Below are 19,794 nucleotides of genomic sequence, written 5' to 3' on the forward strand. Positions count from 1 at the left end.
CTGCAATTGATTCTTTAGGGCACTGTCCCGACGTAATTTTGCGAGAGAAATCGATTGAGCGCAGTCCCAATACGCTGCGAGCAACGGATCAAAAGTTACAGCCAAAAAACTGGAGATTTTCATCGTCATTTCTCTGCTGTTGGTCGCAAGCTTTTTTTAATGTGTTTTTTGAGTTCCTGGGGTTCCAATTAGCCTAGAAACGGTCATACAAATCAATTCGGAGACTGAAAATTTCCGTCTCCAGAAATTGCAAAAAAAAGTAAGGCTAACCCCTTTGGATTTTTTGCGAAAAATTCGACGACTTTGAAAAGTGCTGCAATTACTTCTTTAGGGCACTATTCCGACGTAATTCTGCGAGAGAAATCGATTAAGCGCAGTCCCAATACGCTGCGAGCAACGGATCGAAAGTTACAGCCAAAAAACTGCAGATTTTCATCGTCATTTCTCTGCTGTTGGTTGGAAGCTTTTTTTAATGTGTTTTTTGAGTTCCTGGGGTCCCAATTAGCCAAGAAACGGTCTTACAAATCAATTCGGAGACCGGAAATTTTCGGCTCCAAAAATCGCAAAAAAAGTAAGGCTAACCCCTTTGGATTTTTTGCGAAAATTTCGACGACTTTGAAAAGTGCTGCAATTAATCCTTTAGGGCACTATTCCGACGTAATTTTGCGAGAGAAATCGATTGACCGCAGTTCCAATACGCTGCGAGCAACGAATCGAAAGTTACAGCCAAAAAACTGCAGATTTTGATCGTCATTTCTCTGCTGTTGGTCGCAAGCTTTTTTTAATGTGTTTTTTGAGTTCCTGGGGTCCCAATTAGCCAAGAAACGGTCATACAAATCAATTCGGAAACCTGAAATTTTCGGCTCCAAAAATCGCAAAAAAAGTAAGGCTAACGCCTTTGGATTTTTTGCGAAAATTTCGATGACTTTGAAAAGTGCTGCGTTTAATTCTTTAGGGCACTATTTTGACGTAATTTTTCGAGAGAAACCGATTGAGCGCAGTCCATATACGCTGCGAGCAACGGATCAAAAGTTACAGCCAAAAAACCGCAGATTTTCATCGTCATTTCTCTGCTGTTGGTCCCAGGCTTTTCTTAACGTGTTTTTCGAGTTCCTGGGGTCCCAGTTAGCCAAGAAACGGTCATACAAATCAATTCGGAGACCTGAAATTTTCGGCTCCAAAAATCGCAAAAAAAGTAAGGCCTTTGGATTTTGGCGAAAATTCCGACGACTTTGAAAAGTGCTGCAATTAATTCTTTAGGGCACTATTCCGACGTAATTCAGCGAGAGAAATGGATTGAGTGCAGTCCCAATACGCTGCGAGCAACGGATCAAAAGTTACAGCCAAAAAACTGCAGATTTTCATCGTCATTTCTCTGCTGTTGGTCCCAGGCTTTTCTTAATGTGTTTCTTGAGTTCCTGGGGTCCCAGTTAGCCAAGAAACGGTCATACAAATCAATTCGGAAACCTGAAATTTTCAGCTCCAAAAATCCCAAAAAAAGTAAGGCTAACCCCTTTGGATTTTTTGCGAAAATTTCGACGACTTCGAAAAGTGCTGCAATTAATTCTTTAGGGCACTATTTCGACGTAATTTTGCGAGAGAACTCGATTGAGCGCAGCTCCAATACGCTGCGAGCAACGAATCAAGACTTATAGCGAAAAAACGAAACGTATGTACGTTCGACCATTTTCGTGCTGCTGAAGTTTCGGTCGTAATTTCTTTGCCGATGTTTGTACGCACTGCTGCCCAGCTGATCACAAAAACATTTTGAATCATGAATTCATTATTATCACTCGTTTTCTCTTAGCGGATACAGTATTGCATGAAGGCAGTCTTACGACACTTCTACTTTTTTTTAGAATGGAAAGGTCCCTCAAATATTCAACATTTTTCTCCCGAAACGCGGGAAATGTTGGAACAGCGACACGTGTCAATAACCACAAATTTCATTGACGAACTTTGGAATATGAGTTACCTCCATTGATTCCGCTACAAAAGAGCTACGCACATTCCAAATTTCAACCCATTCCGCTGGTTTGTTCATTTAATATATGAAGAACACGCTGAGTTTGCTCGTCTGCCGTTACCGCATCGTTAGGCGCAGCTCTGACGTAGTCACTTCACTATTTCGAACCGACTACTCACATTCCGTGAGAGAGAGAAGGGTACTCTATCCATTGGACACTCATCGCCTATGGATCAGCATAGGACCGGCTCCCTCCTGTACTACATACTTTACCGATCTTTACCGACTTGATTTGATAGGGCGCTGCTTGGTGATAAATTCATTTCTTTCATTTTTGGTTTAGGAAAGCCCCATTAGGCTAGCAGTCTTTATACATCTTTAGTCAACGGCGTAAACGAAGGCACCCTTTGCTCTGCTCCTCGTTTATAAGTACCTGCATGTGGTCCACGGATATAATATATCAGGGATGTGGTCTGTATACAGTGCCTGTATACAATACGGCTACTGGGTGTCTATTAGTATTTTCTACCCAACGTCTGAATGTCCATCCGTAAATACTTTGACGACTGATATTCATATCAACATATATTAGTGAGTCTGGCTTGAGTCTGGCGAGCTGTGTACTAAATTATTAGAATTTGTTAATATAACGAAGTCTAGCTTCATTAATTTTGAAGTGTGTATTGAAAAATAATCAAATATGGGTCGAAGATCGATAAATACCACGAAAAGTGGAAAGTACATGAATCCCACAGACCAAGCCCGTAAGTATAACTATAACCTATAACTGTGACTTAACCTTACCGATTCTAACTTACCTCAATTCAATATAATGTTATTCACTTGAATTAAAGTGGAAGTAATTCATTCTGCATCTCTGGCTATGGATTTCTTCATATATTTTCTGCAAGTGCTGAAAACGTGATTTTGTAATCATTCAATGTACAGAAACAGTTTTAAGATATGAAACTAACTCATTGGCTAACAAATTCTACTGACATAGAGTCGTATTAACTTTGAAGCTGAGTTTAGCAACCAGTTTCAGCCAAGTGCAGTAAACTTTATTCGTATCAAATAGTGCCGTACACTGTATTACGGTTAACTCCAACAAAGGTTACGCTTTTTCTTACTTGTCTAGCCAACCCCGTTTATTGTAATAGCTTGTGTCTTGGCGCCGCATACCTTGATCACTCAATGATTTGTATCTTACTTTGATTAGTTTCGAAGTTAATTACTCTGCCCCAAGAAATGTTGGCATCCCAAAAAACGAACTGAATAATTCGGAAAAAACCAAATACAAATCATCCGTTAAGTAGTTGTAGAGCCTGTGCTAAACATACAAACAGCAAGAATCAGATTACTTGTAACTTCTTTTCTTCAAAGTGTTCAATTATACTCTTAGGATTCATAAATGCTGGGTTGTTATTCCGTCATAATGAGCCATCGACAACTAAAATAGGTTCTAGTCTTGAAAAACTAATTAGTAAAATTAGTTTTAGAAAAGTTGTGAGAAACTGAGCTAAATTCTTTGATCTTCCACATATATCTATGCAAAGAAAAACTAAACGTACTAACCATTGGTGATGTCCCATTTTCCCCAATCCTATGGACTTTGGAAAATGAAATATTGTTTGTCTATTATAGGTAAAGAAGCCCGTAAGAAAGAACTTAAAAAAAACAAGAAACAACGTCAACTGGTAAGAGCTGCTGTACTGAAGGGCAAAGACCCAGCTCAGATCATTGAGGAGATGGAAAAAATAGATCAGATGGGTAAGTTGGGAATTAGTTTTCTTATAGTTTACAACTTACATGATTCTGATTTTATTTCGGCTCATGATTTCATGTGCTCATTTACCTCAAATTTTTGTTTTGTACAGAATACAATGTCCTGCAACCTCCGCCTTTGAATGAAAAAGTTCTCAAAGACAAACGAAAAAAGCTCAAAGAGACCTTAGACAGAGTCTTGAAAATGTATGTAAGTAAATCTTGATTTATTTATATATTTGGTCAATAGCCACTAATAATAACTAGCACAGCTTGATGCTAAAATCATGAAATTTTTTACCTAACAATTTCCTAAATCTGTTTAATGCCAACAGGCAAAGGATGATCAAGAAAAATGGACTGAATTAAAAGAACAATTGATCCAATATGAACGACGAAGAATAGATTTGGTCACTTATTTCGAGGCTGTTAGGCATGCACAGCAGGTCCAAGTTGATGAAATCCCACTTCCTTCAGCTGGCGGTGATGTCACACGGATTTATTCTGGTATGGACTTAATATTTTAATTGCTTAATTAATTAGTTGTAATATTATGTACAAACTTAAAAAATATAGCAGGATCATTCTCACACTCATTCGTCAGACAAGATGTTTTTCTTATCAGTGTAAGGTTTCAATTAATGAGCAAAAGTAGCAGCAAATTTTCTAAAAATATGCAACTGACCCGCACATTAGAAATGTTCCAAATTGCAGAACAATTTAGGCTAAGGAATATCTATTGTGTGTTCTATTCAATACATCATTGGATACTGTGCAGAGTTCAATTAATAAGAAAAGGTCAACGCTAAAATGATGGTTTGTCTTTAAATCTTCGTTAATACGGCAATATTACTCATAGATTTTTTAAAAACTTCATAAATTGTTTATCTTGTTTGAAAGAATATCATCGAATGTAGTGTAGGTGATCTTGTCGTCACTTGACATTTAAAGTGATAATCCTTAACTAATTAAATTCAATAGCATGCACTCTTTCAAGTTGTTTGAATGCCCCTAATGGGTTATTTGCTTTGTTTCAGGAGCTTTGACATCTCAGATTCCATTACCTGATATGCCACAACCAGCTACACATCTTTATCCTGCCCATTCTCATTTTATGCCCCATCATCATCCTCTAATAAATATTCCTATACCACAAAGCATATTAAAAAAAACTAGTGCCTATTCATCAGCTATGTCAGCCACTCCCTTATTACCACTTAACAAAGAACCTCCAGGAGTGCCACCGTTTCCTCCACCAGATTTATCCAGCGACGATGAAGAATCGGCTGAAATGGTAACTTTCCTGCTAATTACAAATGTTTTAAAACTATATTTAGTGTTTCGCACATATTAAAAATGGCATACAATGTCCAAGACCCATAATACAATCAGATTTTTCATATTTTGTTTTTCTAATTAGGTCAATTGTGAAATTTTGCTTACGTAATAACAAACTGCTCAACTTTGATGTATTAAAACATCACAATTTTTTTCTTTTTATCCTAAGCCAGGTTGTGGCTAAACTACCTCAACGGTTTCAAATGTGAAAAGTTAATAGAAATAACATCAAAATCATCTAATTGTCATATTCAAATTTCGTGACAAGTATTCAAATTACCGATTCATACTTTTTTGACAGAACAAAGATTCGAACCTCAAATCAAGAACGATTCGTTTTGCTGATGACAAGGAGGATAAGAAGACGGAATCAGAGACCAGAGAAAAAGTTAAAGATAAAGAAATTGAGAAAGAAAAGGAAAAGGAATCATCACAGGTAAAGCCGACAACACTGCAGCAGAAAATGTTGGCAATGGCTGGACAAGATATCGATCAGTTTATGCGGGAAATGGAAGTTGTACACAAGAAAAGAGAAACAGAGAGAGCACAGGATTTGAGTGCACGGTTAACATTACTGGATGCCGATACCAATTCCAAAAACAATTCTAATGGAAAATCTGACCAGGATGACAACATTGAGCCTCCCGGATTAATGGATCATCCGCCGCCACACAACTCACATCATCCTCAGCATCCACACCAACATTCACTCCCGCCCCTTGGCCTTCCACCACCGCCACTTCTTTATCGTCCTCCACCACCACCTATGCACGCTCTTCGAATGCCGCCACCACCTCCACCACGTATTGGACTTAGACTACCACCAGGTAAGCAAATCAAAGATTTTCTTCTTGAAATCAGTATCACGACATAGGCATAGAATGAATCGAAAAACATGTACTCAGTATGTATGTGAAAACTTAGGAAAATCTTGAGTGAAAATTATTTTATTTGAGGTGTCATGATCATAGGTAGAACTAGAGACAAATTGAATATTTCACAACCAATTAGAATTATTTTTTTGGGTATTGAATTGGAATAGGAATGGATGTAAAATCTGCTTATTTCAATTAGACCATTTCTTATACGTAACATTAAAAAACCGTTTATTTGACCATTTCTGAAGCATGCCAGAATGATTTTTCTACAACCAAATTTTCGCGCTCAATATAGGCCCCACATTTTTGTATCAATTGTTTGGTGGTGTTTTGTAGTCGACTCGCAATGTTTTCTAGTAAATCATTTGTCTTCAAAATTGAAAGAGTTGAAGTCAAGAGAAAACGAAGGGTTAATAGGCTTATAAATTTTCCACCAAAGTATATTGAGATCCCATCGACAGGTCCTAATGAAGTATGTGTATCTCATTGCCAAATAGTTGAGTACAAGATGCACATTTCACAATTACAGAAACAAATTGAAAAAGCTTAATTTGAAATACTTGTACAACTCGGTATATGTAAAAATGTTGCATTCATTTCACTGTCCCACTGCAGTGATGTGATAATTTGCTTGTAAACTGATATCAATTAATGCTTTACTTTCAGGTCCACCACCTGGTATGCCTCGATTACTTCGACCAGGACCTCCTGGCATGCCAAGAATGCCTCCACCGCAAATGCAAATCGCAAATATGACTAGCTTGGCCAACATAGCGAATTCCCAAATTCAGACTCAAACAGCTGCAGGATCTCAGTCTAAAACTCCGAACGTATTATCAGCTGCTCCACAACTGATTAACAGAAAAGATAAGGATGGAAAAGGCTTGAGTACAATTGAAGCTAAACCCCAAATTAGAAATTTGGCTGCAGATATCACTCGTTTCCTACCAACTTCGCTTAGAGTTAAGCGAGATGACAAGAAGAAACCTAGTTCTATACCCAAGATGCCTGACAGACTTCCTGAGAACCAACCTCAAAGACTGTTGCAACCCAAAACAAAGGATGACGCTTACATGCAGTTTATGCAAGAAATGGAAGGATTGCTTTGAAAAAACAATTTGTGTGTTTATATTCATTATATCCAAGCATACACTAACGGTACACAGGCTGATTTTATACAAAATTATTCCACATATGATTATTCTGAACAAAATCATTCCACGCCAAACGACCTTGCACATATATCTACGTAATTTATCAACTCGATCACGCCCAACTATAGAGGTACTTTCTTACGATATAATCATTGATATTAGTCACAAACTCATAGTGTTTTTTCGAATAAACAATTCAATCGTAAAAAACTTTCATTTATATTAATACGATAGTCGGATTTGAAAATAAATTTTGTAGAATCGTCATGGAAAGGAATCCATGTATAATTTTTGTAGTGCATATTCTTCAGAAAAAATTTCATATCATTTTAGTAAACACACAGTACTATGTAACCCGAAAATCGCTTTTTATATTATATCTGGTGTGATAAATAGGATGAGATGGAATTGTGCATGACCACACACATCTTAGTGCCCACGTACAGTCGTGAAGTCGGACATTTAATTCAGCACAGAGAACTCCTTATATATTTTAGTGACTATATCCTTTAAACATATAGAAAAATTGCATATAATTATGTAGAATGATTTCGTGTAAGAAAATTTCGTGTACCATATTGTGAGGAACTATAATTCAATTAAACGAATTACAAATGTCAAAACTTACTTCATTAACGGCACCCTATAGACGTATATCTCAGGGACATTGTTGAATGTATAGTGTATACTCATAAGGATCAGTATATAAAAGACAGGATTCTGGTCCCTTTGTTCCCATGCGGCACGCTCCTGCTCCCGGTCTCTACCTCCTCCTCTTTGTCTTTTGCTTCCAAATGGTTATCTCCAAATACGAGATGTGCCAAAGTATTATATTTTAATTTTTATTTATTATGTTCCAAATTTATTTAACAGTTTAATTTTATTTGGTTTTAATCACTTCTATCAACGAGTTTTATGTATAATTTGTAAGCCTTCGTGTTTTGATCTGATTCATTTCCAAAAGCATCACATGGAGTGATTCAACCAGGGATTACGAACAAGGAAATTGCACATAGACCAGTTGTTTCAAGTTTTCTCAGATTTTTATCGAGCAAAATTTTTAAATACCAATAATGCATAGATCTTTCAATCCTATACTTATATTTTGCTGCTTTCATAAGTCGAATGCACGTCAACATTTTAACACGTGTATTAATACGGATATTTAAAGGATTTCCCATTCATGTGAGGAACAAAACTCGTAATTCCAGGAAGATGCCACATCGGTGTTCGAACTATAGACAACAGGGAAGTAGGATAAATCACTCAGCCAACACAAATCTGGCTCATCAAGCATCACGTCAATTCTCTGTCACCACGGCGGCTTCTTTTCACCGAGAATTGCGTGGAATTTTATTCTGTTTATGCGCACTTGCCACTAAAGCAACTAATGAAGCCTGTGACACAGTAAGACCAGTTTGGCACGTATTTGTAAGCTTAACTTTCAAACTATTTATGGATCTAATCTTCGAATCTGGCTTGGAAATCAATCGCTTTCGGAATTCTCGTTTGCGTGAAATATTAGTAATAATTGCCAGGATACGATAGAACATAGATCTTTCTGTATCGTAAAACCTTTACTTGTATTGGAACGTGAATAAACTTGAGTTTACATTTCAGTTTTTGTAAACATCTATTGAATGAATGTAGAGATATTATTGATATAAGTTATTCATAGGTAATCCTTCCATAAGCCCTGCATCGAAAACTCAAATTTCAAATTTTTTTCATCTGATTCAGTAGTTGATCTGGTCTGAAATTTTTCATATGGAAATGTGCGTACTTCATAACATTTTGGTGACGGAGCCACCTTAAATATGGATTTTAAAAAAGTATCAAGTTTAAAGATTAACAGTTTTTTGGCATCGCCTCTGTATTATCGAATTTATAATAATTGCTGTGTATATAAAATAATTTAAAGAGTGTTTGTATACAATAACATCACATAGTAACAATATTAATTGCAAGTTAACCATACAGCCTAGTAAAGACGATTCTGACCCTCCTAATTTTAGCGAGTCAGAAGTTGGGTAGTTCTTGCTGGTGTTTGACTTGCGTGCATTGAATAACACAGACCGTGCTAACTAAATGGGCTACTGCTATTGGTTGAAACGTACCAGAGCCACCCTCATTCTGATCAGCTAATACAAGGGAAGTAAGAATCGACTTTACTAGGTAGTACGTAACTAGGTGTACAATGACTATAATTTCAGTTTGTAATCTAATTTATGTATCGTCATTTCAACAATATACTTATCAGTTTGAGTATAAAATAGTTGAAAGATCGAGTTTTGCAAAGACAAGAAGTAACTCTCTTTGGAAACCATTCGCACACAGCACACTGAGAAAAAGAATTGTTTAGATCAACTGAAGTTTTATCATGGGTGGCAAAATAAAGTTCTTTTTTTCCAATCACATTGTATTTGTTGCAACGGAAAACGTCTTGATTCAACAGCTAAAATATTCTCTTTGTAACTTCCAAAAAAAAGGTGTTGTTGAGCCAAACAATCTTTCTTCTCATTGTCAATATGCGGTAATATTCTTATGTACAGAAAACGGGTGTACATCTATATGAACATTATTACATTACATTTTTATTTCTCGATTTAATATAGTTCATACTTCGCTAAATCAATTTGAAATTTCAATTTCTCTTAAAACTTGTTTTTTTCCATCAGTTTTTATTTTATTTTAGTTTTTATGATCCAAGTATATAATTTTTTAAAATAGTTCAGTCGTTTATTGTATACCTATTGTTGCAAGCCATCGATTTTTTTTTTCGTTATTCAATTTCGTCTCTATTAAAATGGGTCTTGATAGTAAGACGTACGTTGATCAGATGAAAAGAGAAATTGTATCCCACGTTATCGATATACAGGTTTGAAATGATATATTTCTACATTGTGAGAATTCAGTAAAGATGGTTCTTCATGCTAATGGTAAAACCAAGTCACAACGCTCAGTGCAAAGCACATAGTCCCCTTGCAAAACACGAAGAGCCCACTTCACAGAATCTTTACAGTATTCATCGTTCTAAAACACAACTTTTATATTCATCTCTGTAAAACACTTCTGTCCAGAGCTTTACAATACGTCTTTTTCTTTAGGACTCGTTGATTACCGCAATGGTTGTAGTAAGAATACATATGGAGCATTTCGTGTAAATTTCACTAGATCCTGACCCTCATATTATTCGTTCTTCCCAAAAAAAATTTCTGGGTGTGGTAAGACCTCAAGAACACGTGAACAAGAATTATTTTTCAAAACATTTGTCTGAAAAATTTCCAACGAGCAAAGACTATTGAAAGTTGTGAAACAACGCTTTAGTTGCAAAATCGGGAACAATACCAAAAGTACTGCACCCTATTCCCGTCATTTGGATACAAGACCTATGATGGTAAACAACGTCCTTTGATGTGTTTAGGCACCTAGAACATTTGATATAACCACGAATGTAATTTTTTCCATGCTTGGGTAAAGTTGCTACTTTTCAGATTTTTTAAGACACTTCAAGAAGTCGGTAAACTTGTCTTTTAAAAATTTAAACATCGTCACTTCACTTATCAAGGAATTTCAAAAGAATTTCTGGTGATCGAAAAACATTCGAATTGTAATTTTTATAATTACTATAAAAAAATAAAATTTTTCTGCTTTTAGTTGAATAAAAAATGTTGTAAATGTCTAGATACCTAAAAGTAGATGATTTATCATCATGGGCCTCATGCTAAAATGATCGGAATAAAATGCAGCGTTTCTGGTATTTTTTTTCATCACATTTTACAATTAGGATGTTTCTTTACAACTTTTTAATTATTGCTCGTAGGGAATTTAGTTTTTTTTAGAGAAATGTAAAAAAATTGATTCAGGTGCTGCAGAAGTCCTATTACACCGACAAAAAATTTCGGGAAAAGCAAGAAACGTAAGGGTGAGGACTTGGTCTATGTGACATAGAATGCCCCATATACAATGTCAAGGACTTCTTATGAATTAGAAATTTTTGTACACTTACGTCTAGTTTCAGCCGAGATATGAATTGGATGATAGATACATTCATGTACGTGTAACAAAAAATACCACTATACAATAGATTTTTCTCACCAATTACAATTACACAGAAACTCTTTTTCCAAAACAGCTCGCTTTCGGAGAAACTAGTATCATAATTGTGTTGCAAATTCCAAGTTTATTGAATTAGGTTTCCGAGCCTCCATAGATACTGGATATTAAGGAGCACGTAACAAATCGAAAATTGCACGGATTAAATGTGAATCGGCAAATTATATCCCAAAAAAATGTATTGATCTACTAGATCATCGTGAACACACAGTATGCATTATCTATTTGTAAAAGAGCAATATTTCTCATCCATCTATCTGTGTCATTATTCTAATTGAAAATATCTATTTGTAACAGATAGTGAAATGATGAATTAAAATTAACACTTAATAAAACTTTGGTGCAAGAAACATGGTACTTGCCATGTGAAAAAAGCCAGATTCAATAATATTGCAAAACATCATTCTTATTGTCTAATTGATTATTTTCTCTCTTCCGCTATTCACTATATATTTTGTTAATGTGGTCATGTTACATTTCCTTTATAACTACTAATTAATTCAAATATACAATGAAAAATAATTATATCTACATTGTTCGAAAACCCCTCACAATTGACCATACGTACTGAATTAAAAAATAGCATTATTGCGTTAATAATGATAACGTTATAAGTATTACTTTGCAATCGATACGATCACTGGATCCTAATAATAAAAACGTATCTCAGCGAGATGAATAAAAAAAAGATATTAGATACCCTTAAACCCTGGCTGTTCGCCAACTTCTAATACTTGGATATTCATCGATGAACTTCGCATTAAAAATTGAGGAGATATTGACAGTACTGTCTGGAACTGTTCAAACAAAAACATTACGATGCAAAGGTTTAAATATTGTAACTGAACCTGATCGAATTGAATATGATTCGAACAGCAGGTTTTTAATGCAGAAAATGTTCGTGACCATCAGGAGATACACCGTTTTTATTAGGACCCGTCGATATGCACACAACTATATTATTTGTACACATAACATACATACATGTGTGTCAAACTCATAAAACAGACGTAGGTATGATCTGAATTTGTTCTAAAGTTTGTTGTGTATTTGATATCTTGAAATAATTATTACTTTAATGAATAAGACATGATTTTAACAATGACGCTAATTTATTTTCATATCGTGTGTTATTTGTAAAATAAGATTTCGCAAAGCAACTAGATCTATATGTCTATAAAAGGTAGACTATATATTCACTAAACCTTATATGTTTCAAGATATCAGCATTTACATTTCTCTGATTTCCCAATTGTAATAACATAATAATACAAAAACTCTAAATTAAACGGTCATCGATACTGCATGTAAATAGTTTCATTACCAGTCTTATAATATTTTACAAATTTCATGTGCTATTAAAGCTTATTCTGAAAAACAGCTGTACATGTAACTTTTGTGTTGGCCCTCGTGCTTTAGTACTTAAGCTCTTCTTTACAATCACGGCTGAGAAACAATGTTAGCTGGTATGAAGGCTCATAGTACGATTGAAAAATTGCTACCGCAAGCCGATTTTCGGTTTAGATAAATTGTACATAGAGATCTTCAGATTTCAAAAGACCCTTCAGTACAGCACAGTATGGTAAAATGAGGCATCTATTAAATATAAAAATCTGGACTGAATAGTCCTTTTTTAATGAATTATAACTCATGTTACGTCTAGTTTAATTCGATCTCCTAGTTAACAATATTTACTAATTATGACAGATAACTAAGGGGGTCCAGCCCTACCTCACCGATGAGAAAATATTCATGGTACCACTTGCTGTGCGTTTCCTCACTAAACGTGCTGATACTGAAAATTCAAGAAACGAAAAATGTTAATCATTGGATAGTGAAACATTGCAACATTGATAAAGTTCCGGTAGAATATAAACAGATTACGAATAATGGATGATTTTGCACTGTAATATATTTTCAATTATTAGACATGCAGAAATTTCTTGTAAAATTCAACATCTCCATAGAATTTCAACTTATAGTTGTACAATTATTGTTGTGCAAAAAAATGTCTAAAATGATTTATATGTTAAATTTTTAGCAACAGCCTTACTACAGAGTCATTAATCTTTCAAAGAGTCGAAATTTTTAGGTTTTGACAGTGGTGTCACCCGTTAAAAATAACCTCCGCGAAATGATGCAGGAGTGGTTCAGGAAGGTAGGAAAATAATAATCACAATCTTTAAACTGTTATTTTACGGATTTTCGAGAGAAGATAGTCTAGACTCTTGCATCGCAAATACAACTACTGATTCGTACGCTATCCGTGTTCATACTGGCTCATTTGTCCTCCCTTTTTTTACTTTTTCAAATTAAACCTAATCCGATCGAATCCATACTGAACTGAATCATGTAGGATCAAAATGATGCAGGACTGTGCTGTATAGGATTAAACGATGCAGGATTAAACCATATAGGACTGACCGATGCAGAATACAACAGTATAAAACTGAGGTGTGTAGAAACCTATGGTGTAGCTTTAATTACATGTACGATGATTCTGTGTAGGTCGAATTGCGTGTAGTATAATTGTGAAAACTTTGTGTAAGACTGAACTTATAGGATTGAAGCTTCCCCGCAAGATTGCCTGACTAGTTCCGCTTTCCCATTTTTTTGTTGTTGTCGCCAAACTGTCTATAGATTGTCTTTTACTTTGATAACTAAACCACAAAATTTAACATTGAAAATGGTACTAACTCGATATATCGTGTGGAGTCAATGGTTTCTCAATCACCCTTTGAATGATGCTCATCCACTGCGTTCTATCATCGTTGCTTTGAGCCGAAAGTAAAAAACTTCTCTCAGGTGTCTCAAGAGTAAAGGAAAAACCCTGATCCTTAGCACCGGTTGGTACACCCAGTTTCACACCATAGCCATCCGCGATGTGTCCCAAAAATATCTCTCCTTTCGGATGTGCATCCTAACACAGTAAATCCACGAATATTATAATGATTTTCCCATTAAATCACAGTACAACACTACAATTAATCAATCAATCAAATGTAGAATACGATAACGCAACAGCATATGTAGTTGATTTTCTCTAAACTTGGAATACTTTTTACCTTTGGTGTCAAAGATTTTTTTAAAACTTAGTAGGTGTTAAAACTCCATGTTGTGTATTTTTTTAAACTTTTTGATACATCTGAAACTGTAGTAAAATGAATTTGACTGCGACGCTGTTGTGAATTTCATGAAATTGCGAAAAAATATCTTGTCAAATACAATAAAGTTGACCAAAAAATTGCTGTAAAATATATTCTCATGTGAAAGTTTTGCAGTTTTTCAATATGAATATCAATGTTTCGTTCATCATTCAGAACAGTGCTTAAAATTAGGCACAAATTATTGTGAAAAATGATTTTTTTTACAAGTTGACCATTCTGGTATCCAAATTATTGTATTCGTTGGATGTGCTTATGCAGGATAGGCAAATTTGTAGATTGGGATCACCATGGACTCCATCACAACCAATTAAAGTATGCAGGTTGCTAATCGATCAGAAATTCTATTCTGTCCCAGCAGGTCGACATAAAAGCTGTTACGCGTTAATGTAACTGATTAAACCAGCCTAAGGTATAATTTTACAATGAAGGACCCCGCAGAATTCTTACGGAAATTGGTTCCTGGTAGAATTGGTTGGATTTTCCATATATTATTGTACATATCTTCCCGATAAAAACTTCCCATGAACACAAGTTCCAAAAATCATTAATTTCTGAGATATAGGCTTCGGAAGAAAGATGTTCAGAGTTTTTTATATGTACGGATTTCGTGATTTTCATCAATTATAAAGCTTCAAGGGGACTTGAAACCAAACAAATCACTCAAAAAACTGCACCGTTGATTCTTAAAGATAGACAGAAAGCTGTAATTGATTCCATCAATGAACTGATTAGTTTACTGGAAGGAGTTGCAACGTCAGATTTTGCATAAAGAAAGAAACTTCGACTTTTACAATAGTAGGCTTGTTCTGTTTTTTATGCGTGTATGGAGTTTGTGGGAGTTGGCTGTACAGTTCTTGAGTTATATATTTGATAATTTCAAGTCCACCTTCAAGTTCTGTAATTCTTAAAAATCGCGTAATCCGTAGATATCCGAAAATCCATAGAGCCCCCTTGCGAAGCCTATATCTCGGAAACTACTGATTTTTGGGACTTGTGTGCATAAGAAATGCAAAGTTATCACAAAATTGTACCTTCAAGTAATCCAATCAGTTAAATTGAAACAAAACCTTCTACCTCTATTCAGTAAAACATAACTCATCTTTGGAAAGAATAAGGAAATGCGACCTTAATTGTGGTCTAATCAATAATAATCTTACCGTACGTTGTGACAACCGTACATTCGACACAAAAAACCTGCAGAAATATAATAAGTATAATAATTTCGATATCAGGATCGGCCCGAGCAACACGGACATTTGATTTTGAGTACTGTGTGAAATTATAAACTAACCTAATGACTAAAAATGATAAGATGAAAACGTTCCCACGTGTGAAAAATAGTTTCAAAGTGCACTCAATATGCAGCTAAGGAATAATAGGATGTATGTACTACTCATATAGTGCCTTGTTCATCATCGCCTTTCAGGATGAAAATTCCACACATTACAACCTGGCATTAAACCTTTAAATTCATCGTTTCCATGAACAACCAACTATACCAACATTTTCTGTCCAGATTTTCATTCTGCGGTGGTTGATTAATTAACAATTTATTCTTTGCTGAGTTTCAATGGAGAAAATACAGTTCATAAAGTAAACATGGTCTCACCATAGGCTCATCGTGGTACATCAGCTTCCGACCATCTAGAGTGAACCATCTTTTCTTATATGCATCCGAATGCCTTGGACCAGTTTTCCACAAATATCCTTCTCGCGCAAAATCTCTCGTCAGTTGTAAGAGTAATTCAGATTCTGAGATTCCAGGATATGCTATTTGTAGGCGATGCAGCTTTGCACATCTAATGGCCAGGTACCAGTTTGTTATGACTTCCGGATCTTCATGATACACGTAAAGATGTCTTGTGGTCCCGTCTTTCATAAAAGAAATTTGTAAGCTATTTTGAAGGCCAGTTTTTGCAGGTGCAAATGCGACATTTAATTCTGATATCCTGAGTACAGCTTTTGGTTCCTGGAAATTAAGAAATTGGCAATTACCTTGTGTAATTGCATTAACATGTACTATCATGTTTCTTATAACATTAGGATATTTAACGACTTTGAATGCCTTTTTAAATATGACGATATATATATCAATATATTTCCAAATCCACCTGATTTACTTTATAGAGAATTTTTTTGTTCTATTATTACCTAATTAAATCATTTTCACCTTGTTCTCTTTGACATGATATTTTAACGTGTCATCGGCCTCTGACAGAACAAATTTTCGCGGGTGATATTTTGAGTCCTCTTTTCCTCGCTTCATCAAGAATCCTTCCATGACTCCGGAAACGTAATGATTCTGTCTTTCTGGGTGACAAAATTCTTCACGTTCATATTTAGCTCGTATCCATTGCTCCACTAGTACTCTATTCAACACAAGCATCACTCGTAAGATTTGCCATTACATGATCGTTAACAACTAAAGATAATTTATCAGTATACCCAGTTGAATCTTGATAGCATATTCTCAAAATTCTCCAGCTTTATCTGTATGTTCATCAAACCAATGGTATAAATTTATATACAAACTTTACAAAATAAGAAGATTTTATGCACGTAATTCCTCACTGATTGTTGGTTCGTGATAAATGGAAATACCAAGTTAAAGTTATTAACATGATTGTAATGAAACGTTGAAAATAAAAACTGCCACTTTGTAACTTAAGAATAACTTTGAAGGAGTTGAATTTTCAAAATATTAGTACTTCAATGCTGTATTATGGGTTCCTAAATTTTATACAATCCTAAAGTGGCGAAGTAACAAATTTTTCTAAAACTGCGTAGTTACATTAACATTGCAAACTTCGGCCTCATTTGGAAATTAAGTATTAGCTATTGGCTGGTTATAAAACTTGGAAAATTATAATTTGAGTTGTAATTAATAGAATATCACTTACAAATGGTATATATCATAATACATCTGTATATTTAAAATCACATAAATCTCAAGATAAGCTTATGTCATAATGGCAAGCTTGACGTTGGTTGGCATGTACTTTGTGGTATGAAACCATGTCCTGTTTAGATAAGTGGTTTCCTATTGGTTCTTGGTACTTATATGACGTCAACTTTGAGATAAATTTCCCAAGTACGGGACATAAAGAATATAAGAAAAAAAAAAAAAAAGGGCAACATTTGCATACAGTGTTTAGGGCTCTTCAATTCAAGACATTCAAGACATAGATTTCTGCAAAAATGTCAAACTATTGTAAAATTATTGCTGAATAGTCGACAATTGCAACCATACTTTACATTTTTCTCACTGTAACTCAACAGGATAATTGAGAATGAGAATAGTCTGCAAAGATATTAGAGATCACACCTGTTATTTGGGAAAGTTACTTACTGTGGTGCGTCTTGATTGGGCCTTCGATAACAAGAAGGTACTCGTTCTTCATAATGAAGTCGTGCTACATTATTACCAACTTCGCGAACGCGGGTTACTTGAGAGTCTTCCCATCGATCCAACTTCAAATGTTTCACCTTTGATATGTGTGCCCCCATAGATCGATGTACACCGGCACACCTTGTGCATACAAAGATGCCAATATTGTACGAAGCCCATTCTGGATCTGAAAATTTAGATCATTTAAAATACTAAATTGAATTGAAGAAACAGTATTTTTTAATACGGTTTTAATAGTCAAGATGATGGGTTCACCACTATAACATGCCAAAATATTAAGTTTTTTTAACACTGCTATGACTGATATTTTTTTAATTTGTGCAGCCTACGATATATCGCCTTAATTTTTTATGTTAAAAACCTTGTAGCAAACTTGTACAAAAAAGAATAAATAATATGAAATAAGTTAATCTGGTATCAACATTTCCTTTCCGCAATGGATATTGATAGCGATTGACCGCAGATAAACAAGCCATTGCAAAATTCAGCCTCTGCCAGAAACAAATCATCTTAATTTAAGGTTACATATGATTTCATGGACAATTTTAATTGTATTTTAAGTACGTTAATTATTTTATAGCTGTTGACAATCTTTCTTATATACTACAGCTTGAATGAGACTTTGAACACAACTAGTCTGGAAAAAAAATATTATTGGCTATACGAAGTTACCTGGTGTTGATAAAATGGAGCAGCAATGACGATTCAAATGATATGATTCACTTCTGAATGCTCATTACTTATGCTGAATCACATTTTCTACTATATGCAACTCCGCAAAGAACAAAATGTAAAGGTTGATGATTTAGCTAGCTATCATAAGTACTTCTCTAGACACATTCTAGCATTGGATTAAAGACATGCTGTACAAGATACCTATCAAAACTTCAATTAAATAAAAGTGCCAGTTTGATTGAGCTAATCATATCACTAAAATGCATTCAGGCATAAGTGGACTCTTCACAATCTTCTTGTACAGTAACTGAGCATTTTTTATCTGAACACAAGATAGTCAAACCACACATGCATTGAATGCCGGTAGTCGTCAGTTGATAACGAACGCAGCGATAAAAGTTTAGAATGGAATATGAAGTGAACCACTAGTTTTCCTAATTTTTAATTTTCCTTGACAGCTTGACAAGCAGTCGCCTCCCCGTAAAATACACGCATTGTACGCAGTGTAGTAACATCCCTCATTATTTTTCCACGTTTACCGCGAGGTTTTCAAGTCAATGTATTTGAATGAACATGATTGAAATATTCTATGTGTCTACAGTGAGTATACTCACTTTTAGTTCCGCAATCAGCACATACGTTATTTCCAGGTTTTTTTAGGAGCTCTGCTAACAACTTTTCGTTCGAGTCCGCCATCTTGATACACTCGTTTTGACCCCGCCAGCTAGCGCTTAACTCTACCGTTGACTGACGATTACCAAAGATAGCCAGCTTAATGGGACATTTTGAAGCTCGGAGAAAGCCACCAAGGAGCTGAGGGGAGCTTCGGTACAGAAATTTTCCATTATTACCGACTCAATTTCCACTATAAATATCTTCAGTTAACGTAGTAAGAGCACTGAACTATTACGAAAAAACTAGCCGCGGATACTTTTTATGATAGATCCGCAGGCGTTGGGTGATTCGGTAATATTACCACCTTCAGACTCATCAGTGTTTCAAGATAAAATAACACTTTTTTTAACAGATTAGCTCCCTTCATTTAAAGAATGAGATACAAAAGGATGAGTCATTGATATCGGTCCGTCAGTTTACCACGCCGGTATTGCAGGATGCATTCTTACTGACTGTTCTTTAAATTGTTCCTCAGTCAACGGCACTGGGATGCCAACTCTGGGTGCGTTCCGATATTGGTTCCCGTGCTGGCAACAATCTTTTATCTCTTTCCCGCTCCCTAGTTCGTGGATAGCTCTGCCTCTGTCCTAGAGAATTTTAGGTGCTGCCAGTTAATTTTGGAACGCACCGTCTATCTGGCTGGTGTGTGCTG

At 35.3% G+C, this 19,794-nt stretch overlaps 2 protein-coding genes across 4 annotated transcripts; one reads left to right on the forward strand and one right to left on the reverse strand.

The window, feature by feature from the left end:
* Positions 1-2,520: 2,520 nt before the first annotated feature.
* LOC124406779 (WW domain-binding protein 11) lies at positions 2,521-7,795 on the forward strand. The gene is made up of 7 exons (XM_046882365.1): positions 2,521-2,730; positions 3,611-3,736; positions 3,844-3,941; positions 4,066-4,237; positions 4,768-5,024; positions 5,370-5,895; positions 6,613-7,795. The coding sequence occupies exons 1-7, from the start codon at positions 2,667-2,669 to the stop codon at positions 7,053-7,055; spliced, it is 1,686 nt and encodes a 561-aa protein (XP_046738321.1). The 5' UTR covers positions 2,521-2,666; the 3' UTR covers positions 7,056-7,795.
* A 4,349-nt stretch (positions 7,796-12,144) lies between these two features.
* Positions 12,145-19,184, reverse strand: LOC124406780 (arf-GAP with dual PH domain-containing protein 1-like). Of its 3 annotated transcripts, none has more exons than XM_046882368.1 (6): positions 19,082-19,184; positions 17,733-17,958; positions 16,554-16,752; positions 15,993-16,352; positions 13,951-14,136; positions 12,145-13,011 (listed from the first exon to the last, which is right to left on the reverse strand). In XM_046882368.1, the coding sequence occupies exons 1-6, from the start codon at positions 19,161-19,163 to the stop codon at positions 12,997-12,999; spliced, it is 1,068 nt and encodes a 355-aa protein (XP_046738324.1). In that variant the 5' UTR covers positions 19,164-19,184; the 3' UTR covers positions 12,145-12,996. The 3 variants fall into 3 exon arrangements, with proteins under 3 accessions (XP_046738324.1, XP_046738323.1, XP_046738322.1); XM_046882367.1 differs by having other exon boundaries at positions 12,145-13,008; positions 13,914-14,136; XM_046882366.1 differs by having other exon boundaries at positions 13,914-14,136.
* Between the last annotated feature and the right edge of the window lie 610 nt (positions 19,185-19,794).

Source organism: Diprion similis, chromosome 6, assembly GCF_021155765.1.
Source record: "Diprion similis isolate iyDipSimi1 chromosome 6, iyDipSimi1.1, whole genome shotgun sequence".
Lineage (NCBI taxonomy): Eukaryota > Metazoa > Arthropoda > Insecta > Hymenoptera > Diprionidae > Diprion > Diprion similis.